The sequence below is a fragment of the Hibiscus syriacus genome, unplaced genomic scaffold, assembly GCF_006381635.1.
Source record: "Hibiscus syriacus cultivar Baekdansim isolate YM2019G1 unplaced genomic scaffold, ASM638163v2 tig00110356_pilon, whole genome shotgun sequence".
Taxonomy (NCBI): Eukaryota; Viridiplantae; Streptophyta; class Magnoliopsida; order Malvales; family Malvaceae; genus Hibiscus; species Hibiscus syriacus.
Window position 1 is genome coordinate 818,138 of NW_024062700.1, and position 26,992 is coordinate 845,129.

The 26,992-nt window shown below is 32.9% G+C and overlaps 3 protein-coding genes and 2 pseudogenes across 3 annotated transcripts; 2 read left to right on the top strand and 3 right to left on the bottom strand.

The window, feature by feature from the left end:
• Positions 1 to 846: 846 nt before the first annotated feature.
• On the top strand, positions 847 to 1,426 carry LOC120121061 (glycine-rich protein 5-like). Its single transcript, XM_039140534.1, has one exon. The coding sequence runs from the start codon at positions 864 to 866 to the stop codon at positions 1,272 to 1,274; it is 411 nt and encodes a 136-aa protein (XP_038996465.1). The 5' UTR covers positions 847 to 863; the 3' UTR covers positions 1,275 to 1,426.
• A 3,436-nt stretch (positions 1,427 to 4,862) lies between these two features.
• Positions 4,863 to 7,999, top strand: LOC120120996 (annotated as a pseudogene).
• Positions 8,000 to 9,812: 1,813 nt separating this feature from the next.
• On the bottom strand, positions 9,813 to 18,665 carry LOC120121116 (annotated as a pseudogene).
• Positions 18,666 to 21,904: 3,239 nt separating this feature from the next.
• Positions 21,905 to 22,375, bottom strand: LOC120120945 (two-component response regulator 24-like). Its single transcript, XM_039140429.1, has 2 exons — positions 22,152 to 22,375; positions 21,905 to 22,072 (listed from the first exon to the last, which is right to left on the bottom strand). Exons 1-2 carry the CDS (start codon positions 22,335 to 22,337, stop codon positions 21,905 to 21,907), a joined length of 354 nt encoding a protein of 117 aa, XP_038996360.1. The 5' UTR covers positions 22,338 to 22,375.
• Positions 22,376 to 24,600: 2,225 nt separating this feature from the next.
• Positions 24,601 to 26,828, bottom strand: LOC120121056 (CLIP-associated protein-like). The gene is made up of 6 exons (XM_039140530.1): positions 26,682 to 26,828; positions 26,493 to 26,567; positions 26,344 to 26,412; positions 26,154 to 26,222; positions 25,476 to 25,577; positions 24,601 to 24,906 (listed from the first exon to the last, which is right to left on the bottom strand). Exons 1-6 carry the CDS (start codon positions 26,790 to 26,792, stop codon positions 24,745 to 24,747), a joined length of 588 nt encoding a protein of 195 aa, XP_038996461.1. The 5' UTR covers positions 26,793 to 26,828; the 3' UTR covers positions 24,601 to 24,744.
• Positions 26,829 to 26,992: the final 164 nt, after the last annotated feature.

The window sequence follows — 26,992 nt, forward strand, 5'->3', positions numbered from 1 at the left end:
TCTGTCTCCACCATGTTGCTATTTTTTTTTTTGAAAAAGAAAGATAACGTGTTAAACTACGAAGGAATTTAAATAGCGGTTCACGACCATAACAGCATTCAGCTCTCACTGTATGATAATGGTACTATCTTATATTATTATTGTATGATAGTGATATTCATAACTATTGTAATATCACAATTAACATAACACAACTGAATATAAAATTATAACCGCGATTTAAATCCTGCGTTAATCCCTTCTTTCACGTTGTCCTTGACGAGTCATCACTAACTATTGTTGCTGGCTCATTTCACTAGCTGTCCTTTTGGACTGGTTGTTAGCTTGGCAGAAAACCAAATCAAAAGGGTTGCAAGAAAAGATTATCTTTTATCGTACATTTGTCCATTCGTTTTCATGCATGAAGGAAACATGGCAGTGGTTTGTCGGTGTGTATATTTAATTATTATACATGTATTCTCTTTGTTTTTCTTCAATTTTTTTCCTTATTGTTTTACTGTATGTACGTGTGTTGGAGAGGTAAACGATGACGAACCATTCGTTGCAGTAGCTGGGGAATTAGGAAAAAGAGAAGGGAAAACAATGCTTATTTAACACGTACATATTTGCCACATTTTACACTAAATATATGACTGAAATTTCCTCATTGTAGTATTAATTTGTTCGGTTTATGAATTCATGAGTACATAAATGCAGAGACTCGGGAAATTTAAGATACAAAAGTTCTGCGCCTCCGCATTTAAACCATATTCACTACTCACAACTACTCCCTCACTACACCTTTTTTTTCCTTTAGCCTTTAAAAGCAGGTCTTCGACGCATGTCAGGAGACAACAAACACACCGAAGAGAGAGTGTTGAGTTATGGCAAAGAGGTATCTGTTCCTCGTTCTTGCATTAGTTGTGGTTCACGCTGGTGCAAGAAATGTGCCCACAACCACTACAGTGACCGTGCCCAGCAGCGTGCCTAGCGGTGCGTCCGTTGAAGACCAGAAGAATTTCCTCACTTACGGTGGCGTTGGGGGCTTCTCGGGTATCGGCTCCAATGGCTTGCCATTTGCTGGTGCTGGGGGTGTCGCTGGGTTTACACCCCTTGGTGGTTTAGGTGGTGGTGGTGGTGGTGGTCTAGGTGGACTTGGTGGCATCGGAGGCGGTGATGGAGGTCTGGGTGGACTTGGTGGTGGAGCAGGAGGAGCTGTTGGCGGTGGAGTTGGAGGCGGAGCAGGAGCAGGAGCTGGAGCTGGCGGTGGGAGTGGTGCACTTCCTTTACCTTGAAAGTTGAAATAGTTATGGTCCAGGCCTTACCATAAATAGTTTATTCCGTGTTGGTCAGATCGTCTTTCCTTTTTGGTTATGTCTTGTTTAGTCGATGTGTGTGCGTTTTACTGTTTTTTAACCATTTGAATCTAATGATTGTTATGTTCTCTTATTTCTTTCCTAGTATTTTATTTGGGCCGTCCGTTATTATCATTAATCATCATCCCATTAAATTTTTTTATGTTCATCTATCCTAACTGCTTAATTTATCTTGATTATTACAAAAATAACATTTTATATAATGTTAATTTTTCTTAATTTATAAATATAATTAATAACTATATATTTTAATATATTTGACTTTATTTAAAATAAATCTACTCACATGTATGATATATATTACTAATGTTATACATCAATATCTATATGTATATTAATTTTATCTTAATTTATATCGATGCATAACATTCTATAAGTCATTTTAAACAATTCCCTCAAGTAATTAGTCACCCAATTAAAATATTTAACAAATGAGTTAATAGGAAGAAAACTTAAAAGGACAATTTTATTCAAAATAATAAGAATCGACAAATACTTAGGATGTATGCAAGAGTTTAATTTAAAACAAAATTTAATTTAAAACAAAGTTCTAGTTTTTAATGTAAATTAAAAAGTTTAAGTTAAAACAAAGTTCTAATTTTTAATGTTGTGAAAGTAAAAAAAATTATAAGTTAATTTTCTATTAAAGTTTTATAAATTCGTCTTTTAATTTAAAATAATTTAAAATCTTGTGCACTTCTTTGTCTTCAAATATAAGTGCTTTCCGATAAAAAGGGTCTCAGACAAGACCGGATCTAGGACACATGTTTCAGATTCATCTGTCAAAAGTATCGGGAGATCACATGCATGAAACAAGTGTGACGCAGGAGAGGTATTCCAATGGTGGAGTAAATATTTTCATTAAAGAGATGACCTACCATGAGCGTGGGTGTCAGGGGATCCTGAAACCAAAACTTAATTTCGGGTTTAACACCAGTGATGGAAAACCTAGCTCTAGCTACCAAATGAATAACCATGCATGACCTTTTACCTACTGACATGCAGAACAGCTGGTAGGTCTGCATTTAATTTAGGGTTTTGCTTTTGCAGATAGACCCAACCTTTGTACGTACTTTTAAATCACTACCGTTATTACAGCAAAAAAGAGAGGGGAAAAAAAGCTTCATTTGTACATGTAGTAAACTACCTGCGATGAATATCCGATTCTCGGCCACTTCATCATCAGCAGCAGCTAGCGGGTGACAGACATGAGACATCACCACTTGTTGTCGGAAGTCAGTCAAATAAAGTTAAGGAAACAGCAAAGCTTATATACATACACAACACAAAAATAATGGTACTTAAACACCCCGCTTCCATGAAACAGCTACACTAATTGCTGTGTCTAGCACTCACTTATAAGAGGAGGATGCCCGTGTCAAATGAGGAGTTAGGATGAAACATAATATCAATGCGATATATTTCGATAGAATAGATTTGTGTGTATATCTTTAAATTCACGTTTGAGATTCTAATATTTTTCTTTTATTTACGTTTTATGATTTTCCCTATAATTATTAGAATATCATAGTTATGTACTTCACCCCTGTTAATATTTATTTTAATATATTTTTAAATAATATATGTTCAAAAAAAATTATTATCTTCTCAGTTTGGATCTTCACCTTGATCAGGGATGGATCTAGGCGGGTAGACGACGGTTGTCGCTAAATATCTAAAAAAAAATTAAACACAAAAATTTCAAATATGAAAAACCCAAATCAAAGACATGAACTCGAAAGAATTTAAATCTAACTAGTCCAGAGCCCATAATGACATGATTCGGTCTCGTTGAGCTGCCTCATTTAAATGACATATCCAATTAGATTTAAGAATTGTGACGGTTGAATATTTGTATTTTTTGAATTATTTAAAAAGATTAAACCAACAAAACTATTAATTAAATTAATTTTTATGCACAAATTAGACAAACACTATTGCTCAAATTTGAATATGTATTAAATCTATTCTGCGTCTATAAAAAATGAAATTTAAAAGTGAATTTGGGTGCGAGTGCTTATGGGAGATTGTCTATTCTCCTGTTTGGTTTGGTAACTGCTGCATTCGTGTGTTTGTAGGTACAGTAGAAACTCTTTAAATTAATATTCGTTAAATTAATAAACTCTCTAAAATAATAAATTTGTCCAGTCTCGACTTGGGCCAACGTAAAAAATTGAAAAACTCGATAAAATAATAAGATAATAATTTTTCGTGAGATCCCTTTATAATTTTCGGTTCCAAGAAAATCATAAATTAATAATTCATAGAAACTGAAAAAAATATATTACACTCTATTGAAATATGATTCAATAGTTGTCTGTTTTCCTTTAAAGTTCAAGTCTATTTGGAGCTCATTATTAATTTAACTAATTTCTTACAACGTAATTCTAAGAGGCATAGACTACTTTGCCTTTTTGTTTGGTATGTACAGTATAATTACTTAAAAACTCTTTAAATTAATAATTATTAATTTATCGATAAATTAATAACTCTCTAAATTAATAAACTTCTCCGGTCCTGACATTATTAATTTATAGAGTTTTAACTGTATTCAATTAGATTTTGATGATGGTAACCACTCTCGATTCTTTATATCTTTTTGACATGTTTTTCTCTACTTTTATGAAATATTTTTATTTTCTTTTTTGATTGTTTGGTTGTTAATTTTATTTTATATTTTCTCAATGTTGGATTTGACGATACCACGACTGATCAAGATTATGCTTATTTGTAATCTTGTTGATTTTCCATGCTATGGATCCTCAAATTGAATTTAGATACGTAATTTTATGTTCGTTAATAATTTTTCACGACGCTCTACTATGACTTGTGGTTCTCGGTGGTATTTTAATAGTTTAATCTTCTTTTTTGGTTTGTTTGTCAATCCAACCATATTTGCTCCTATATATTTTTTGTTCGAGTTTTTTGTTGGATTTTTAACTTTTAATTTCCATGTCTATATAATCTAAAGCGGTTAGTTTCAATGTTATAGAAAAATATTTAAATTATATATTTAATTTATAACGATAGTTGTAAAATCTTATTATAATTTTAGATATTTTCAATTTTTAATAAGATTAGTTGTTTCTATTAAAAAAACAATAATATAATATTAATATTTTTGAACACATTGAATTTATTGTGTTAATGATAAATATTAGTGATTATTTAATTGATAATTTTTATCTAATTAGAGTTATTTTAAATAAAAATGAAACTTCATATTAAAATATTTAAATAATATATATAAAACTAAAATAATTACATAAGTACGTGATAACAATTTTATTGACTCAAAAAGTCAAAATATTCTTCTCTGTTTTAACGCACAGGTCAGAATTAAAAAAAGACCAAAATGGAAATTCTCTATATGTTAAGGACCGAAATGGAAATTATCTATATGTTAAGGACCAAAATGGAAATTATCTATATGTTAAGGACCAAAATGGAAATGATAAGAATTAATAAATAAGAACCCTTCCCCTGTTTTTAAAAGAAACACCCTATTTTAAACAAAAGAAAAGAAGTCCTCGAAATCTTGTTCAAAATAACCCTAAATTATGGGTCAGGGAACACCAGGCGGCCTGAATCGGCAAGGCTTTCCAGGGGACCGAAAACAGGATGGCTCTGATAAGAAGGAGAAGAAATTTGAGCCGGCGGCACCTCCAGCCAGGGTGGGTCGCAAGCAACGAAAACAAAAAGGACCCGAAGCGGCGGCGCGTATCCCGACTGTGACGCCGCATACCAAGTGTAAGCTACGGCTGTTGAAACTGGAGCGGGTCAAGGACTATTTACTTATGGAAGAAGAGTTCGTTGCTAATCAGGAACGGCTCAAGCCGCAGGAAGAGAAAGCCGAGGAAGATAGATCTAAAGTCGACGATTTGAGAGGATCACCCATGAGCGTGGGTAATTTGGAGGAGCTGATCGATGAGAATCATGCGATTGTTTCATCGTCAGTTGGACCGGAGTATTATGTTGGGATTTTATCTTTTGTGGATAAGGATCAGTTGGAGCCTGGATGTGCTATTTTGATGCACAACAAGGTAAATTAAAGGCTTAAGCTTTCTGAATTTTTGTTTATTTTTTTTTATTTTTAGGGTTTATGATCTGTGATTGTTAAAGGAAAACTGAAGTATTATTTCATCTGAAAGGACACTGATCTATTGTGGGTGTGTGTGTGTGTTTATTAATTTAGGTTCAGTGCTTGGTAATTATATTATTTTTATATCAGCAGCCGCAAGCTAATAGAACTGTTACGATTTAGAATGATGATTGGGTTAATATCTTATGTGAAAGAATTCTGTTGAAATTGATGAGCTTTAGAAATATGAACTTTTGGTTAGTTGTTTGATTCTTAAATGGGTCCAACGAGCTCAAGCATGGGATGTAACATCTCAGAGTGCTGGTCCAAAATACTAGTATACATTTCTTTTTGTTTGAGGGTTTTGCATCCATTTCTTCTTCTTCTTCCATCCCTTGTAATTTCTTTGTTTTCGGAAGAAATTTATGTGTGGTTATTGTATGTTCTCAGGTTCTTTCTGTTGTTGGACTTCTGCAAGATGATGTTGATCCCATGGTATCAGTGATGAAGGTCGAAAAGGCTCCCTTGGAATCTTATGCTGATATAGGAGGTTTGGATGCTCAGATACAGGAAATTAAAGAGGCAGTTGAGCTCCCTCTAACCCACCCTGAACTATATGAGGACATTGGTATCAAGCCTCCAAAAGGAGTTATCTTGTATGGAGAGCCTGGGACAGGCAAGACCTTGCTTGCAAAGGTGTGTCTTTGTGTTTGAAGTTTACACTCTTACAGCATTTCTATAGATCTTTTTTCGTATAAAGTTGGATCTGATTTTGTTATATCAATTTATGTTCTTTCAGGCTGTGGCTAATTCTACATCAGCAACTTTCTTACGTGTTGTTGGCAGTGAATTAATTCAGAAGTACTTGGGAGATGTCCCAAGTTAGTTAGGGAACTCTTCAGAGTTGCTGATGACCTTTCCCCTTCTATTGTCTTCATTGATGAAATGATGCAGTTGGTACTAAGAGGTAAGTCGGTGAAAAAGTTATACCTTGATGGATATACACTTGGAACCTGTCTCATTAATCTGCCATACAGGTATGATGCCCATTCTGGTGGTGAACGTGAAATTCAGAGGACCATGTTGGAGTTGTTGAACCAGTTAGATGGCTTTGATTCAAGAGGAGATGTCAAAGTGATTCTTGCTACAAATAGAATTGAAAGTCTTGATCCGGCTTTGCTTCGACCTGGTCGAATTGATAGGAAGATTGAATTCCCCTGCCCGACATCAAAACAAGGAGCGCATTTTCCAGGTATGTGATTATCAAATGATAGTGTTGATTCTCTGTATCAAACATGTTTCATTACTCTCGTGTACTCGTAAAGTTTTGCTCTTTCAAATCTTTGGACTACAGATACACACATCAAAGATGACGCTGGCTGATGATGTGAATTTGGAAGAATTTGTGATGACTAAAGATGAGTTATCTGGAGCTGATATAAAGGCATATGTACCGAGGCTGGTTTGCTTGCTTTAAGAGAGCGACGCATGAAGGTTAGACTTTAAATTCATAATAATGAAAGTTTTTGCTCCTCGTTTCTTATTATATATGCAAGTATTTTTCTAACATATTAAGCTTAATTTACAAAATTACACCCTCGATCCATAGGTAATGGAATTGAAACCAGATTGATACTTTTACTACCATACAAGTTCAACACTACAAGGTTGCATTCTCGATATGCATGTATTAGAATCAAAAGCTGGTCTGATGGCAATATAATAGCAAATCTTTTGCAAATCATACATTCATGCATCTAATTCTGCTTTCTCTTCTAGTTTTTCCCATATGATGCGCTGAAATAATGCTATATATTCATTATTAGGGAGGGGGAAAGGATTCATTACAGAAATATTCTGTCACACTTGTAGAATTTGACGCTGAAAGCTATATTTAAGTGGGAAAAAGTGGGAACCCTGGGAGTGGTCCCAGTGGTTTAAGGGAGTTTTTTTTCTCCCTTGGTGACCAGGGTTCGAGCAGTCTGCAGGGTTGTGTGAGTTAAGATCTAGGATTTTTTTTTTCAAAAAAAAAGTGGGTAAAAGTATATAACTATATTGTCAAAACCTTCGGCACTGTAAGCTTAAAAGGTCTTTAAGAAACCGTATCGAGCTCCCCTCTCAGCAAGTAGGATGCTTCACACTCATCAGTTTTAGGTTATTTTTCTCGGTAATCTACTTATAATACAGTGATAATACTGCAAATGTTTGGCGAATGTGGTGAGAATATAGATGCAAAAGCAGTGAAGGGAAGGGATGTTCCTATATCATCTATCGGTTCTGTAGAAGTTAGAAGTGAACTTGTGACAGTTGGGTTTGTGAGTTGCAGACATATCGAATAAGTTTGTTGGTGAAGTGTGATTTTAAAAGATGCATTGCATTGTTTCAGGTGACACACGCAGACTTCAAGAAGGCCAAGGAAAAGGTGATGTTTAAAAAGAAAGAAGGGGTTCCAGAAGGACTTTATATGTAGTAGAACAACAACTTGGTTTTAGCAATATTTCCTCGGTGCTGCATTTGTAATTCTGGATTCCTTTTCTTCTTCCTTTTGAAGCCTAAAAATGTTGTAAACCTTTTAAGACATCTACAAGAAGACTTGGTTGCGTGATTTCTTGCTTGCTCTGCTTAAATGCTTGAGAGCTGATGCTTTTCTTTTAATCCTCAGGCAGGATTGTAGATGCTGAGATACCATTTGGTATTTAGCAGATAAATAATTACATATTTTCGAAATTAATTTAACATTTGGCCAGAAAGCCATTTTATAATCCAATTTTAATTTCGAGATAAAACTTAAATAATATTATTTTATTTTATTTTAGTGATCAACGATAACAATTACTATAATATTAGGAAGTAATAAAAAAATTTTTTAAATATTTTATTAGTTAAATTCTCGTTATTTTATTAGCTTTAGTTATTTTATAGAATCATTTGGTTAATTATTAAACAAAATATTGGAATAACTTTTCTATATTATTACCTTCTCTCAAATCATCTAAAATCAATATCGAATCATAAAATTTAGGGTAAACTACTCAGTTGATCATTTAATTATGTAGCTATTTTACTTTTATAACCGATCTTTTAATTTTGTGAATCACGCCACTTAACTATTTAATTTGTTCAATCAAACCATCGACGGTTAATATTTTACAAAAATACCGACGTAGCAGTTAAAAGAATTGGTATATTTTTACATTTAGTCCTTAATATTTATATATTCACTCAATTTGGTCATAATTTAAATTTATTTTAATAAATTAACCATTCAATTAAGATATGACATGGGAACATGAATTTAAATAAATATTTTTCTATCCAATCAGGAGGTGACAGATGAATTTAAATAATAACATGTAAAGTTAATATTATTAATATATAATTAAAAAATTAAAAAATTAATATATGAAGTTTTTTTGAGTTGCTAGCGAACTTCTTGAGTTGGTATCAAATAATTCGATTTGAGTCTTTAAAACTCGACTCAAGTTTCTCGAGTTGAGTCTATTCGAATTGAGTGTTAATCAAATTTTGACCGAATTTAAATCTTGTAGTTGTGATATGTCTTGTTTCATTAGAGCTCAATGTGAACCCATTTTTAGGCTTATAGTTCATACCTGTAGATGGATATATCGGCTTCTCTTGGTGGTTGATGGAGATGTCGGCTTCTCTTGGTTGGGGGGTGATTGGTGGGCCTGCCTTTATTGGGGAACATTTTTCCAGACCTCAAACTGCGCTGAGAAAAGATAATAAAAAATGGGAACAATGACCATTCTTCATGTTGACCTCACAGAAATGGGGCAAAGTTCAACATAAGCTGAAACTGAGGAAAAAAAATTGTAAAGGGAACATAGAGCCTTCTCTCCTTTGCATCTTTGTGAGGTCAGAAGACAGGTGGGGAGGATGCAGCCTGATGTCTACAAGTTTGAGACTAAAGGCTAGAGCAAAAAATTCTTTTTAAATGCTCTGAAACTCTGTTTGAATATTACATTCCGCTGAAAATAAACTAAACTAACTAAACAAAATAATAAATATATATACCTTATGGTTACAATAATAATAAAATCTGGTGAAAATGGAGGGGGAGACAAATAAGAGAATCAAAACTCGAAAAGAATATTTCCATGGTGGTATGATAGTTTTACATGTTAGGTTCTCTTTACAGCACTTTAGAAAGACCAAAACCTTATCCAGAGAGTGTCCATGCATAATTCTCAACCTGCAAATGCATAGGAAATGTTGTGGATTGAAAAGAGATGCTTTCAGAATTCATATAACATCCAAAATAGTTTATTAGAAAAAATCCATGATTTCGGTGTACAATTCGAGTTCTGTGTACTTGGTTAACTTATGCCAGCAGACCCAATCATGAAGTCATTAGAGGGGGTTCATCATTCATGGCATTTACTGTCTTCTCATTTCCCATCCACACAATGTTTTCAGCGACAATCTTTTAGTAAAGTACAACTATAGAAGAACGAACGCACCTGATTGGTGATTTTCAAGATTCTCGGCGGCTGGTACTAGGTTTACTAGAACTTGGCTGTGCAGTTGCTCGACTCTGTAAAAGTTGAAATTCGTAATCAATACTTCATACTCATCAAAGTTTTGATCTTAATGTGATTGAGATGTTTAGATCAGACATTTTAGGAAAATTTTCTATAGGAAGGATAAAACTAGAAATTTACTTTTGGAGGGGTATTTGCATCTGTTTGAAGACTGAGGTGCTGCTGATCAGGACCAGCCAAATTTGGAACTTGTGACTGGTTAGGGTTTCGGATGCCGTGCTGGTTTAGCATTGCTCTGGCTTGTTGTTCGGTTGGGTTCTCGATGGATCGGAAGTTGGGAAACTGGTTTGGGCATTAAAGGCTGGCATAGGAAACCTTGGACCCAAATGCGCTGCAGCAGTTGATGTCGGTAATCCTGAGCCAGCCAGACATTGGGAAAAGGCATCATTGGCCTACTTATTCCCAGATCCATGCCCATTCACATTCCATTCCCATTCCCATTGTTGGCATGTATTGCTGAATACCAGGAACATCATTGGGACCATGCCGCTCATGTCATCATCTACAAAAGTTAAATCTAGTCTCAAATATAATCCTCAAGCTCATTCCGTATCATTACGTGAAATGCCAATAGTACATAACAATTATATCCCCATCTTACTGCACACTAATAAAAACCATGCTTTTAGTACTTCATGAACTGTTCCATGAACATTAATAAAAAGGAGGGTAAAAGACTGTTGATTAAGGGCTTTCTGGTGCCCTAGCATTAAACTCGATGTTAATATTGAGCAACATCATCTGATGGGCTATATAATCTAAATGTATTCCATTAACATTAAGCAAAAGATTACCTGAACTTGCAACTGAAGTGATTTTAGTATTCAATTGCCTCATCCAGCATGATGCTTTGTCTGACTGAGACTCGTGGAATATGCGAAGTTAACAACGATAGAGAGAGGATAACTAAATCAGGAATAACAAACCTTGTTGCAACGAGGGATACTTGGTTCTTTGTGTCAGCGCATTCAAACTGGGCATCCTTTGGCGATCATAAAGTTATCAGTGAAAGGCAATAGAGGAATTTTGATAGAAAGAGGAAAAAGAAAAAGTTTGATGCCTCCATAATTAAAATCTATTTTGGTTCCCAACATATATACATAGAACATGATGTAAAAATAACCCCTTTTAATGAAAAAATCCCCACGTTAATGTGTCTAACAGGGATGGATTGAGAGGAACCTACAAAATAATGTATCTTCAAATTTCAAATTAATATATATTTAAAATTTTCTTAATATTTTTATAGATAATTTATTTTTGTCCCACAAATATTATAAGTTTATCAAATTCTAAAATTTTGAAAGTTTGTTAATTTGCCGAGGGGCGGCAAGGGCAATTGCTCCTGGAAATTCAAAATTATCATATATTTTATAGATTGGGTAAAGTACAGAAATGGTTTCACGACTATAGAGTGTTACTTTATTGAGTCTCCGACAATTAAAAGTTATAAAAATGATCTTCCGACTATAGAACGTTGCTTTGTTGAATCTCTTAACTATTAAATATTATAAAATGGTCACTCGACTATTCATATGTTCAAATTAGTCATTTTTAGTTAAAAATTAAAGGCCGTCTGATCTGGACAATAATATATTAAGATATAATAGTCGTTTGAGATTTAGGATTAATTTGACTAACATCTAGCTCAAACTATCGTCAATTTTAACAGACAAAAGATGTTTGGAACATAAATAGTCGAATGATTACTTTGTAACTTTTAATAGTCAAGGGACTCAATAAATGACATCATATGGTTGAGGGATAATTCTGTAACTTTTAATAGTCAATAGACTCAACAAAGCAATATCTTACTCTCGGAGGACTTTTTATGTACTACGACCTATATTTTTTTTTATGTTTCTATTGGAAATCTATTCTAATCTTCATAGAAGTTTAGAAGTTTATCTCTATATGAAATTTTAGAAATTCGATATTTAACATAAATTTTTGTTTCCATTCTTATCATTGCCTAATCTTGCCAAAATGGCTAATTCTTTCACAATTCCCTAAGTCCCATGCCATGCATGATGAAGGTAACATTAAGCTAAACGAAAACTGGTAAACACTAAAGAATGTTTAAGCAGCAAAAGAATCCCAAAGAGTAAAAACTATCCAAAAGCTAACCGACAATTAGGGAGTAATTGGGAGGCGGGCGAAACCCCAGTCCCGTGATATTCGACATTAATCCAATAATTTTTTCAAAATTTAAGCCCCATTCTTTGTCTAATTTATTTTCAATCCTCCCCAACCGTCACCAAATCCGACCTCCCTATCTACCCAATAGTCATACACGTGGCATATCCCAACTCAATAATTATGACACGTGTATATTTCACAAGCAGTGCAAAGTTAAAAGACGAATGCTGCGGCGCACGTTAGCGGAGTAGCGAGGAAAGAATTTTACCCTAATAACTAACCTCGCTCTGACATTCGGCTTCGTCCGGTTCTCTTCCTTTACGCTTCCGGTCCTCAGTCGGGGGCGCCTTGAGCCCTCGGTTCGGGTCTGGCACTGTAGCCTTTAGGTGGTGATGTCACCTTGACCTCGCACGTGGCTAAATTGTCCTTGTTGGCACCCGTGGTGACGCCAGCTGATCTAGAGTTGGCAACCGGAGCGGCACCCATGTTGGCGCTGGCATTGTTGTTGTTTCCGCCAGATGCCGTCTCGGTGTTGCTTGGCCTGGCCTGAGAGGAGCCCGATTCGGGAGCCATCGCCGGAGTATGGCTGGAATCGACGACAGTAGGTTCCCTCACTACGCTCTTCAAATTCGACGGTTGAGATTGCTCCGCCCTCGCCGTTTTATGCCTGGAGAAGTGAACAAAGTTATGGATCGTCGTCGATTCCAACTCATTCCTCCTCGGAGACGGCGTCAGGGGCCTAGAATCTGACGCCGCAGCCGGACCAGGAACTTGATTAACTTTTCCGAGCGGAGGAACGGAGGTCGTGGCGGAATGATTGAAGAGATCAGCGCCGAAATCGTGGTCGAAGTTGGCATCGTTGAGAGGATATTGAAGCCACGGAGCCATTTCTCTTCTTGCACGAAAAGATTATCGGTAATCGATAGCTGTTGCTGCTGATGAGACAATGGCGACGCTCGGTTCTCTCTAGGAGCTGATTGGCCGGCGCCGTGGCATTTGAGCGTCGGAGACTTCTTGAAAGATTTGGTTTCTTCGACTCTGCATAACAACTTGACCATTTTCCCACAAAAGCTCCATGATTCCATCTTCCGGCCTGCTTCGCAATTTCATCAGTTCATCAAATCACAATTCCCCCCAATAGTAGATTAAGCAAAAAAGAAAGAAAGAAAGAATGTGCTCACATGGAAGGTCTCTTAGGGCGAGCTGAAGTTGAAGATAAAGGAATTGGATAATCGTCTTCCATTTCAAAATCAGGTAAGCAGGGATTCATCCTCTCTCTACTCTCTCTCTTAATACTGTAAAATTGGAGAATTGTTTCCTTTTCTTCTAAAAATACTAGTAACTTAAAGCGAATGTCATCCTGCTGATGCTTTTTCTGCAGCTGCCATTCAGGTTGAAAATTTTGCAGAGAAAAGGAAAATGTAAATGAAAATAAAAATAAAAATCCATGGTGAAAAGAGAAAGCACTCCTAACGTTGTATTATATGGCTTGTTCGCAATGTTAATAGACAGAGAAGAAGAAATAAAATATTTTTTGTGTTTAAAAGTCTATTCCCAAAGATAGGGGGCTCATCTGCTCATCTGTTCCGTCCCTCTTGGAATATTATAAAGAAAAAAACCTCAACCAAGTGAATTTTGTGAATATGTGAACCTTTTATTATTCCCCGACTTTTCTCTTTTGGCTTAATGCCCAAAAAAGCTCATCTGTTCGTGAGATTTAAAACTATTGTGGTCTATTGATCGTTAACCGGTCATGATTTATAAGATTTATGGTCTTCGAGGGGAGAGGAGCCGAGTAGAGCTTTTTCGATGATAAAGGGCAGCGATCGACGTGGGTTTAGGGGTTAAAATAAAAATTTTCAAAGTTTAAGGGTTATTTCAAAATTTATGTTTTTCTTTTTAAAAGATATTAATTTAATTTTTTAAATTTTATAATTTTTTTTAAATTATCAGGTGTTTACACGTGTCAGTTAACGGGAAACTAACGTCGTTGACGACCTGAGCATCTAAAAAATAACGTTTGTAACATTATGCATTCGAATGGAAAAAATAAGTACTTATTTGGCGCAAAAAAAATAGTTTGGACACTTATTTGAGAATTAAGTTTTTTTTTTAAAACATTGATTCAAATTTTCTTTCCATTAGTATTTTTATTGGTTTTTGAAGATTTTTTTTTAAAAATGTAAATATTTTTGTGTAATATAAAATAGGGTTAACTACATAAATGATATTTTATCTTTGTGTTTTGTTCACTTTTAGTCACTGATTTCAAAAAACATAAGATATAGTCACTTTTGTTTTTATTTAATCAAGATATGATCACTTTCATTTTATTTAATTAAGATGTGGTCACCCGAGTTAACTATCGTTAACTACATTTAAATATTTTTGATATAATCACACATTTAGTCCATGCTATTACATATTTTCTCATAGTCATACTTTTAAAAAATTAAAATAAATTTAATCCTCCAATCGAACGATGCCACATGTACCAATAAGGTTGTTCAAAAATACCAGATATGATTGAGCTGACCCGTCGATCCGCACACCAGTTAAAAAATATATGGTATTTATAATAAAAATACCCGATTTTCTGGTTATGGTACCCTATCAGGTTTCTGGGTCGAGCATAGGTTACAAAAAGTTGGTTAACAAGGTACCCTTTGACCCAGTACCCGATTTATTATAAATTTTGTTTTTTTCATTTTTTTTATATTATTTTTTATTCATAACCCTCAAATTATTTTACACTAACATTCTAAAATCCTAATTTCTAATTTTGACATCATAACATTTTAAATTAAATTATTTCAAATTAACGTTCTAAATTATTTCTTAAAATATTTATTTTAACTTCAAAACATTTGAAATTTAATTATATTTCTTTATTTAGATTTTAATAATTTTATTTCAATTATGTAATTTGAATTTTTAAAATTTATGTGGATTATATATTATAGACTTTTAAATTTTAGATTTTTTATGACTATTTTTAAAAATAATATAACTTAAAGAAAAGTAAAAAAATTATGAACTGGGTATTCGTGACCCGAATATATAATATAATTATATATTAACTTAAAATATTATATTAACTTATTAAATATTTTACTATTAACTTAATTTAATTTTTTTTATTTTCATTTAAAAATATAATTATTTTAATTTATTAAAAGTATGATTAAATTGAGAGAATATGTAACTAATAAGGACTAAATGTGTGAATATATTAAAATATTTAACTGTTGTTAACGACAATTAGCTCAGGGTGACCAAATCTTGTTTAAATAAAAACGTAAGTGACCATATCTTATGTATTTTGAAATCAAAGATCAAAAGTAGACAAAACCCAAAGATAAATGATCAACCTTGTAGTTAACCCTGTATAATAATAGTACAGCCAATTGTCTTTCAAGAGCACGATTTATTAGGCATGTTTTTACCTTACATATATAAAATGTTAATAACAAATTATTTTATTTATGAAATAAAAAGACGTTTTATAAAACAAATTTCTAGGGTTTATGAAATGTATATTTAATGTGTATTTAAGGTTTATTATGGTATGTCCTAATTAAAAGATTATTTATAAGAAATAATTATAAGAAATGTTTTAATTATATATTTTATTATTATAAAATTTCATTATAATTTATAATTTTTAAAATTATTGTTTTCATTTACTTAAAAAAATAAAATTTAGGGTAAAGTACACTTAGTCCCTTGATTATAGGATATTGCTTATTGAGTTCCATTATTAAAAAATTACAAAATTGTGTCATGACTATAGGATGTTGCTTTAATGGATCCCTTGATTATTGTTACAAAAATGGTCATTTAACTATTTAGTGTTCTAAACTCGTCTTTTTCGTTAATAATGATTTACGATTTAGCTAGACGTTAACCTATTGACTTAGATATGATAATTATTTTAAGATTCTGAGATAAGATCATATCATATCTCATTCAACAGGTTAACGTTCAACTAAAACTTTCATCAATTTTTAATAATCGAGAGACTCAATAAAATTACATTATAGAATTAGGGAACTATTTGTATACCCTAAATTTATTTCATCATCACCATTTTCAAATATGTATAGGTAATTGTGGGGGCGAGGCAGTTAGGATGGTAGATGGATAAGATACAAGCAGTCCCTTAATTTATAGGTTCAGTCCCTTCACATTGTGGCATACCCTATGAACACCCGAAATTTGGACCGTTTCGTACTTGCAAATTATTATATATGTATATATAATGTCTTATAAAAAAAGCCTCAAACATCAAACTCATCATAAAAAATGTAGGGCACTCATAAGTCATTTTATATTGAAAATAAATATACGTTTCTTAATTTTATTCAAACTAATTAGAGTGGCCTAAAATCATAAATTAAATTTTATTTATGCTAATTAATGTACTAAATATATATTCAAATATATATATATATATATATATATTCAAATATAAGTAATAAATAACATTCCTACCAAATGTACTATTAATGTGAAATGCATCCAATTTAATGCATTTGTGGCTTCAATGTGGACTCTTCCTATTGTTGATTATTTGTTCAACAGACAGCATATCGGAAGCAGAGATATAAAGTTTTATGGATGAAGCATGGTAGGGCGAATACAAAATATTTTCATCTAACAGACTTCTAAAAGGCATCGATTTAATCACATTTTGGACTTATTAAATCAGGATGATTGATAGCACGAATCAAACCACTTCAAACGTTCTAAATGGTTAAAATCCTAGTTGTTATTTTTAAATGTTTTAAGTTTGAGTACCAACAAATAACATCTGTAGGATACTTGAACGTTCAATGTCAAGTGATTGAGAGTCTTTAGAATAGATATTATTAATTATAATCATCCTAAATTAATCAAAGGCATCGATTTAATTTGAGTTTCTCTTTTCTTTCTCTAATTAATTTTTAATTAGGTAAATTATTTGTATAATCATTAATCGTTTCTTTATTTGTATAATCATTTAATTATTTCTTCTTTTCATTTTGACCACCAATTTTAAATTTTTATTAATCACACGATTTAATTATTGGTTAAAGTATACATATGATCCCATGATTATAAAATATTGATTTATTAAGTCCATCGACTATTAATAGTTACAAAATGATCCTCAGAGGCTCACACTATTGAGAGTTGCTTTGTTGAGTCCCTTGATTATTAAAAGTTACAAAAATAGTCACTCAACTATTCATTATATGTTCCAAATTCATTTTTTTCCGTTAAAAATTTGACAATATTATAAGTTGTGTATTAACTTGCTAACTAAGATATGATAAAATTCGATCTCAAAATCTCAAACGATTATCATATCTCATTCAACATGTTAACATCCATCACAAATGACCATTAATTTTTTAACGGAGAAAGACAATTTTGGAAAATAATGAATAACTGAATGACCATTTTATAACTTTTAAAAGTCGAATGACTAAACAAAACAACTCCATATAATCAAGGGATCATTTTGTAACTTTTAATAGTCAAGAGATTCAATAAAATAATATTTTATAATCGAGGTACCATTTATAATCTTCACCCTTAATTATTTAAGTGTGTCAATTACACTAGTCATTGATATTTAATGAATTCTTTTCAACGATCGTTAATAATCAAACACTTCCAAATGATAATTTTAAAAATTTAGACACCTACTTTGAAAAAGAGAAACTTTAAACACTCAAGTCAACAAAGAAATATAATTTAAATGCTTATTTTTTCTAACTAAATTTAAATAAAATAATAAAATAAAAAATTTTATTATAATCAATAAAGTCTTTTAGGAAAATTTAAGCTAATGTTTTCCCCTTCCTACTTACTAACTCTCAGCATATGTTTCCCTATACTATTCCCTCATCGAAAAATCAGTTTTGTATTGTATTATGTACGATCATACGTTCTTTGGAAAAATCATATGAACTATATTCCCAGCTGCCCAGATTAAGATTCTTTCCAAACGTGCTATGGGCTTTGATGCTTACGTGCCTTAGCACGCAAAATATTGCCTTCCTAACTAAGCTAAGCGGAGCTTCCCCTGTCATATTGTTCGCTCTTCCCTTCGCTAACACTGCACTAATTAAGGTTGGGGGCCGGGCCTATTGCACAATGGATACAACAATGGCCTCAGCCCTTGAAGAGTCTTCAGACACAATTCTTCTCTAGACTCGTCAGCAATAGGCTTTAAACACTAGTTCAAAAAAGGAAAGAAGATAGATATCTTTGAGTGTATACCTTTAATTTTCTTGTTTATCCAGACCTCAAGTAGCATCCCAGCACCGATCCCGCCAGCAATACACGTTCCATAGAAGGCGATTGCAGAAGGAATGGACATCCAAGAAGGAAATAACAATCTGGAATTTGCCTAATCTTCTTAGGAAGCCGCTTCTTTACAGCATGCTTACCACCAGCACTGGGGTCCTTGTGCAACTCACTACCAATTGCTTTCCAGTCAACCCCTTTCAACGGGTCCTTTATCTCTTCAGTTCCCATTACAGACTTATTATAGGCCCATTTAATTTGAATCACAAACAATATGATCCCTGATAAAAAGAAATCATACCCAATCTGCAGGTGATTGGAACATTTTTAAAATTCAACAAATCGAAACCTAAAAATCCTACGAATCTAGTGTCCGAGTGAATAAGTTATATGCCAAAATGAACTTCAAATTTGAAGAAAGAAGCAACAATCTGATAAAGGCCTAAACAAAGTCATCCTCAAATACATTACCACCAAAATTAAAACCTTCAAAACGATGTTATCGATATTCCACTGAAAGAACTTCTAGTTTGAAAACTGCAAAAGAATGCATGCTCAATCACAGTAAGTTTGGAGGAAAGTCGAATATATGTTGAACATTTCAAGGCCATGTCGAAGCAGCAATTTGGTATGGAAAATTATCAACAAAATACCATTACTAACCGGAATTCGCTGATGGATGCGACCAAAAACTTATAATCTAATTAAATTAGAAATTCGAAGTAAATGATTCGGAAAAATTCAGTGAAATTACCTTTGTAACAGATCGACAAGAGCAAAGATCGCTAGCCCATCAAGATAGACTCGAATGGTTGATGCTTGGGAAAAGGGCAATGCAAAGTGGGTTTAGGGGTTTTATTTTTAAGGTAAATTATACTATCATCAGTTAATTATGAAGATATTTTATTCTATCCATCTCTCTTTAAATTTTATCAATCAAATTATTTAGTTATTTAAATAATATAAATCAAACTATTTGTTAATATTTGACAGAAAAATAAATGTGATAATTAATAAGATTGATATAATTATATATTTGGTTGATATTATTTATACATTTTATTATTTTGATTTTAATTTAACACAAAATAACATTTAATTAAGTGATGATACGTATTACCATCAAATTATATTATTTTCAATTTAATATTTTTATTTAATCGAAAGATAGCATTTGTCACCATTTAATTTGTGAAAATAATTTGAAGATGAACTTCGACACTTGAAAGGAAAGGTGGGGCGCCCAACTAGTGGGCCAAATGTGTTTAGTTTGGATTATAACAAATTATAAGTTTAATGTCAATTTTTTAATATTTGATTAAATAATTATAAATATTTTGGTCTTAATGTTTTATTTTAGGTAAAAATATATTTTTTAGATGAAAATCGTTAGAAAACTAACAATCAACATTTTAAAATATTGGTATTTTCCCCTAAAATTAAACATTGGGATCAAAATGTTTTAAAAGAAATAAATAAGGGTCAAGTATTAGTTAATTAAATGTTAGGGTCTTTGAAATGTTGGGTCCAATGTTACAAATTAATAATAAAAATGACTATTTAATATTAATTTTTTGACATTATACTTACATCATATATATTTATAACATAATTAATGGTTGAAAAATAAAAATGACAAATAAAGATTCAAACCTAGATTAATTGGGGAGTATGAAAAATTTTTATCTTAAAAACAATATCGAAGGTGTCGTTGTACGTATGTAAGAATAAAAAAAGCGTAAACGATAAGATTTAAACTTGTAACCTTAAATATAAAAAATATTTATGAATAATATAATAACTTACACTAATTAATATCTTTTATGTTAAAGTCACGAGTTCAATCTGATTACCCACATGACTTTTACATGTATATCTTGGGAACAAATCTTTTTCTTTTTATGTGGCTCTTTTTATACCCTATCAACATATTTTTAAAAACAATATCGAAGGTGTCGTTGTACGTATGTAAGAATAAAAAAAGCGTAAACGATAAAGATTTAAACTTGTAACCTTAAATATAAAAAATATTTTATGAATAGATATAATAACACTTACACTAATTAATATCTTTTATGTTAAAAGTCACGAGTTCAAATCTGATTACCCACATGACTTTTACATGTATATCTTGGGAACAAAAATCTTTTTCTTTTTTATGTGGCTCTTTTTATACCCTATCAACATAATTTTTTATATCTTGAGAAGTAATATTGTCAAATGAGACACCAATAATTTCATATAATTATCGAATTATGTATGTGTGAATGTCTAAAACCCAAAAGCAAATGCATATGGCCTCATAAGGGACTACTTCAAATGACAAAACTCCTTCAGAAATAATATCGAACACATTACGTAACAGGAGCAGATGCATATGGCCTCATAAGGGACTAAATTCATACGTATTATTTTAGATTAGATATTAAATATAGTTTCATATATTAAAAGAATAAGAAGAAAAATAAGAAATTTTGCATACCCGTTATATTGAAAAAGGAATATTAAAATGTTTAGACCTCATTTCTAAATTTCCGGATTCGTATGTTAAGTAACCCATGAAAAAAAATCTTTTCAAATGCATGCATGCATGCTACTACCATCTAACAAAAATGTTCATATTCGAAAGATCAAAACAACTAGGCTCTCTTCTCAGCATCAAAACAAAGCAACGTATTGAAAAGTTCCTTCTCTCTTAGACCCATAATAATAAAATTCTCCGACATTATTTTGGTAAATAGAAGATTCTTTATAATGTTGAATTTTTCCACTAAATTTTCAGTCAAGGTAACAAAAACATGTTCTAACTTTTCTTTTCTGTAATAAAAGACATGAAAAGAAACATCACGTGACTGGGGGGTGGCCATGCTCTCACCTATTTATATGATGCATGTATCTTCTTCATCTTTCCCATTGGATGTTTTCCCATGGAGTTTTCCGGTAAGCTGTAATATACATGGATTTTGTTGACTGCATCTTAACCCGACATTAAAAGAAAATTCCTTTTGTTCTCTAAACAAGTTTTAAATGTAACTTCGTCAAATAACATAATTAGAGTTTGAATAAGACGTTTAATCTAACGAATTGAGTGTGTTTTTTGTCGTGTTAATTAGGATTTAAAATTTCAGTTTTGGGTTGGATTCATATTATTCGCATACACATTTTGTATATATGGTTGCTTGAACCCGAATCTTTCGATAATAAAGTTCTCTTTTATTATTGATACCACTCGGTCGATTCTCGAGTTGTTGATTTTTACTAATAGTTTAATAGTAAAAGATAATGTACTTTTAAGAGATGGGGCAACACAAAAGCAATGTGAGTAAATATATTTACCTTTACCTAAGACTTGGTTACAATAGAAACAACTGTAGTAGAAGAAGAAAAGAAAGGAAGGTAGGGTTAGCTTCCTTTGATCATACAAAAAACTAAAAGCTACGGGAGTTATAATTCCTCTGGTCATTCTAATATCAGTTGATCTTACGGATAATAGAAATAAGCTTAGACACTGTCAATGGCTTCTCCTGGTAATCATCTAGACCAGCCTCGATGAATTCTCGTATTTCTTGTTCCATCGATCGCGTCGACACGCCGGCGATCATGCTCCGAATTCCCATTTCACGAAGCTTCCTCGTTGCCTGTCACATTCCGAATCAAAATCAGCACCACCATTCAAATTAAACATACATAAAAGTGAACGAAATAGTTATATCGTACCTCAATGCCATTCATGATAGGCATATCCATGTCCATTAAGATGAGGTCGAACGCCTTCCCGGAACAGTGGATATCGACGGCTTCTTTCCCGTTGCCTACGGCTACATTCTCGATGCCGAGGTTGTCCAAAAGCTGGTGGTGAATCGTTCGGTTGACCATGTTATCGTCCACGACGAGTGCGGTCATCTTGTTTGATTTTCTCCCACCATGTCTGCCCTGCGCCGCCATGTCTAAGTTCCCCCTGCAGGAACTTTTGAGTTTTTTTTCCTATGGAAAACTGAACCAACAAAACTTTTTTGTGAGTTTCATGTGAAATCTAATTCGTAGGACTATGAAACCCGAACATAAACATGTTTTGTTTTGTTTACAAGGCAACAGATGTTTTTAATGAAAATAACAAAGACAAAAGGTGTCATTATTTGGTCAAAGAATTAGTGAACTTGATTAGACCGGGAATGACCCGGTTGAGATCAAACTTTGACCACGTTCAATACATCAAACAATAATATATATATATATATATATATATATATATATATATATATATATATAGTACTATTCGAAAACCAAAAGAACAATAACGACGACCAACTTGTTTCCATAAGAAGGTGAAGTGGTTTAACTTGTTGGTTCAGAAACAACAAATTTCTGAAAATTATGGCATCAACCTCCATGGAGAATATGCCAAGAAGATGAGTCCATTTAGATATGTTAGCATCTCAAACAATACAAAGGTATACGTAAGTGTTACCCAGAAGTATATATATCCGACATATGCGATAAACCTAATGAGGTTGAAGAAGATTAAACTAAACTGAATGAAGAGGATGCTGAATAATGTTGATTTCTTCTCGTGGTGGATTTCTTGGTTTAAATTTAGCTTTATTTAAAAGACTAAGTGACTGAACAATGAGATATTATGGAGCAGTATCGGTTCGATTGTGTTTAAAATCAATAAAATCTATTCAATCGGATCTTTTTCCATAACCGGAGAGATATAAACATCGGAATGTCTTCAAATAAATAAAATAAAATATCTGCTGTAAAATACATAAGATGTCACTTTTAAAATGGTACCGAATCTGCATTATCTATTTTGTTTTGTTTTTCTTTATTAGCCATTAATTAGCAAAAAAAAAATGTTCACCAATATATATATATTAAATAAGGAGCCACATAAAGGTAGTTATATTTAAGTTAAAATTTAAGTCGACTAAAACTATAATAATTTAATTTGAAAAAGAGTTGCTCATGAGATAATTATTAAATAATTAGATTAATAAATTACGGGTCATTATTTCTTAAGATTGATGGGTTTTCGTTAGAAATGACACCATTGATTGTAGATGTATGGGTTACTCTGATTCTTCCTCGATCATTCTTATGCAGAATAATTGCTTGAGGAAGACAAAATGGGACGGGCTTGTTAGGATGTAAATAAAATTGAGAAAAATAAAATAATAACATGAATAATTAGATTAGATTTTTAGCTCAATAAAAGCATTATGGATTGTATTTTTTTATTTCTATATATATTTTTTTTTTGTAAAATTAAATCGTTAGCAATTAAGCCAATGTCTTATCAGTCAATGGCATTTCAAGGTATATAAAACAAGCAAAAGATGAAGAAATTTAGAAAATGAGACTATTTTTAGTTATTGAAGTGGTTGATTAAACAAGCCGAAAACTTCCAGTTGGAAAAAGATAAAACATAGAAAAAATAGAGACAATGATAAACAATAATAGCTAATCGAAGGCATTTAGCGAGGACGATCTTTCATTCACGTCACTAATTACCACAGTTTCCGCGCGTACCGACAGCAATTACCAACACTAGACCAACATAAAACTCACGACACTTGACAAAATTGAAGAAAACAACAAAGCTGGTGAGATTACACAACTAGATCACAGCCCTATAGTTATGCCAGGGATTGTGCCTTCATCTTCACTGCCAATCGAGTTAACTCGTTCATGGAGCACTGTGAATTTCATCCACAAATTTCATGATTCTTGGAATGCATTAATCAACCCATCAATGTTGATATATTCCTATCAGCTCTGTGAATTTCCAATATCTTACAGAATATTTGTTGCATTAAATAAATGTTACTAGTGAACACTGTAGTGTAAATATGTTGTAAAAGACAGATGTAAAATATTATTACCTCACATGTCGTAAATTTTGGTGTGAACACTCGCATTCTATGAGACCAAAACTAGCACACAACAGATGTAAAATTCACAGTTCTCTATCCATCAAAATGGACTTAACCCAACACAAAACAGATCGAACCCAATCCCATATTTCTCCAAAACAATATTTCTTTTATCAATATAACAACAATGGTAACAAAATGGTGATTACAAAATGGGCACGATAGTGCAATTCCCTATTTGATTACTCACCAAAAGCACATTTTTTGGCCAAACTCAGCAAACCAAAAACGAAGTGAAGTATACATTCTAAAAGATAAAAGGGGAAAGAAAACTGAGATCGCTGTTGAAATGCATTCACACACGATATACAAAATACACAACAATGAATAAGTAAATGTTTGGAAAACCCGACATCCCCATCCAAATGAACTGGCTAATCATGGTTAGCATCTATAGGGGTGCCAGTTCTGGCCTGTGAGATTCGATTTGCATAAATTGTAACCAACCGCAACTGAGTGCTGTTAAGCCCCTCCAGGTGTGGCAAAAATGCTTTCCCCAGCATTATATAGATATCCACCAAACAGAACACAACCGTCTGTGCCATCAAAAATAACAATGTGATGAGACATCGGAACTCAATGAGATTTAGAGAGAGAAAAGAGAAACGAAACATACTAGGAAGAACTTGAAACATGCAGAAACACAAAGTGCATAGACCATTAAAAAAAAAGGCAGCTGTCCACTTTTCATGAGTTCTAAATTGAATTTTGCTAGGCTTGCTTTGATTTGATACGAGGATACAACCCTCCAAGAATCATTCATACACATGACTTTTAAAAAAAATGGTTCACCCTTGTTGGATACAGGTACCTTGTCACTCACACGAGTACAGAGAACATAGGAAATTCAATCTTTATTTCAGATTTTTGGAGGCCAATCATATCACTTACAAAGGATCAAACAGCTAGATAGAATAAACGGCAATGTAGAAAGCAAGGAAGTATTATCTTCCACCAGATGACAAATTCTCTCCTTTCTCTCAACAGGCCACACCCCATCCAACCCTAACCCCTCTTTTTCTTTCTACTTTCTCCAGCAAACGAAAACCAAAATTTGAGGCATTAAATATAAAAACAAATTTATAAATCAAGAAAGAAATATTACCTTCCGGACATCTGCACTCTGGTTTCCAAAAGCTTCAAAAAGAGCAGGCAAAAATGAGGGCAGCTGAGCCACTAGTTCATCCTGTGATAGCCGGCCCACAAGCTGAAAAGAAAAGTAAAGAGCTCAGGAATATATAGGCATCTTAAGTTCTTAACATTAGCCAGCAAAAGTTATTTGCATTAAAATAACAAGCTGGATTTATATGTACTGTACACAATGCCTAGTCTAAGAAACAGTAAAACAATGGTCCCAATCAAACAATAGGCTTTTGACAAGAAAATCCTCCTTGATCCTCGTCAAATAGATGTCTTCCCTTACAACCCTCCCTCACCCCACTTCTTTCCCTTCTCATGATAACATTCCCAGCAAATTTCAAGCAGCATAAGATAAAGCTGGGCACCTTAACTTACTTTCCTTTACCATGCCATACTAAGACATCAGCAACCTTATCCATGTTTAGCATATTAGTTTTGGTGCCCTCGATATGAAGAAAAAATAACGGTTTAGAGCAAGGATACAAAGTGGAACCACATATACCTAGAGTCTCATGCAATCACTCAAAAAAAAAAAAACTATATGCATGTGTCCTTGACTCCTTGCATGAAGAATCTCATCCAGAAAAAATAAGAGAAAATAAAATTAACAATTATAACTCCAACTAAGATTCAGGATAAATACCTTTGTTAAACAGTTTAGGCAAATAACTAGAGTCTTCTCATCTTCAGTAACTAATAAAGGTACAATACCCTGCAAGCCCAGTCATTTTACAACATCAGTACATACAGTAACCTTGAAACCAGAGAGGAAAAGCTAAAACTCTTTCTCTAGTAGGGCAAACAAATCAGACATCTGAGGGGAAACCACTTACACTTAAGCATCTGAATGGATCATACTGAGACAGCACTGTATTCAAGCAATGCTCAGCTTCATTTGAAACCTGAACATGGAGCAGGTAATTGAGAGGGGGAAGAGAAGCAAGAAAATTTTCAACGCTCAAGTTTGTGGCAAGTAAATTACTTTTGGAACAATATCCTTCGTTACATGAAGCAGCTTCTCAATTACTATTTCAACAGAATCTTCCATAGCATCTTTCTGGAATCATGACACACCGGAAAAAATGAGAATGAACAAGCACACTAGCTTATTAGAGAAAAGAAAACCCAGATGATGTCTAAAAGTATTATATACTAAAAACTATGAGCAAACCTGGTTTTTAAGCATTTCAACTATCAATGACAGAGCCAGTTCTCTGATTGAGGAATCAGAATCATCTAAAACTTCAAGTACAGCTGTCAAAATCTGATTGAAGTACTGCATAAATACAATTAAATATTACAATTCATTGTGAATAAAATATAGCGCATCATATTTCACATATCAAAGCGTTACATACAACATCTTCAGTCAATGCATTCTTCACGCCAAAACTATGTATTTCCTTTTCCCGAGTGGGTCATTGAAACAAGACTGCATGCTTTCAGGATTGCTGAGATCATGAAGTAATCAACTTCATTGTC

Coding starts and splice junctions, on each gene's coding strand:
- LOC120121061 (XM_039140534.1), top strand. CDS start 864: ATGGCAAAGAGGTATCTGTTCCTCGTTCTTGCATTAGTTGTGGTTCAC.
- LOC120120945 (XM_039140429.1), bottom strand. CDS start 22,337: ATGACCGCACTCGTCGTGGACGATAACATGGTCAACCGAACGATTCAC. Junction 22,073..22,151: donor CTATCATGAATGGCATTGAG/GTACGATATAAC, acceptor GGAATGTGACAG/GCAACGAGGAAGCTTCGTGA.
- LOC120121056 (XM_039140530.1), bottom strand. CDS start 26,792: ATGCAGTACTTCAATCAGATTTTGACAGCTGTACTTGAAGTTTTAGAT. Junction 26,223..26,343: donor ATCCATTCAGATGCTTAAGT/GTAAGTGGTTTC, acceptor CTGGGCTTGCAG/GGTATTGTACCTTTATTAGT. Junction 25,578..26,153: donor GCCTAAACTGTTTAACAAAG/GTATTTATCCTG, acceptor TTTTCTTTTCAG/CTTGTGGGCCGGCTATCACA.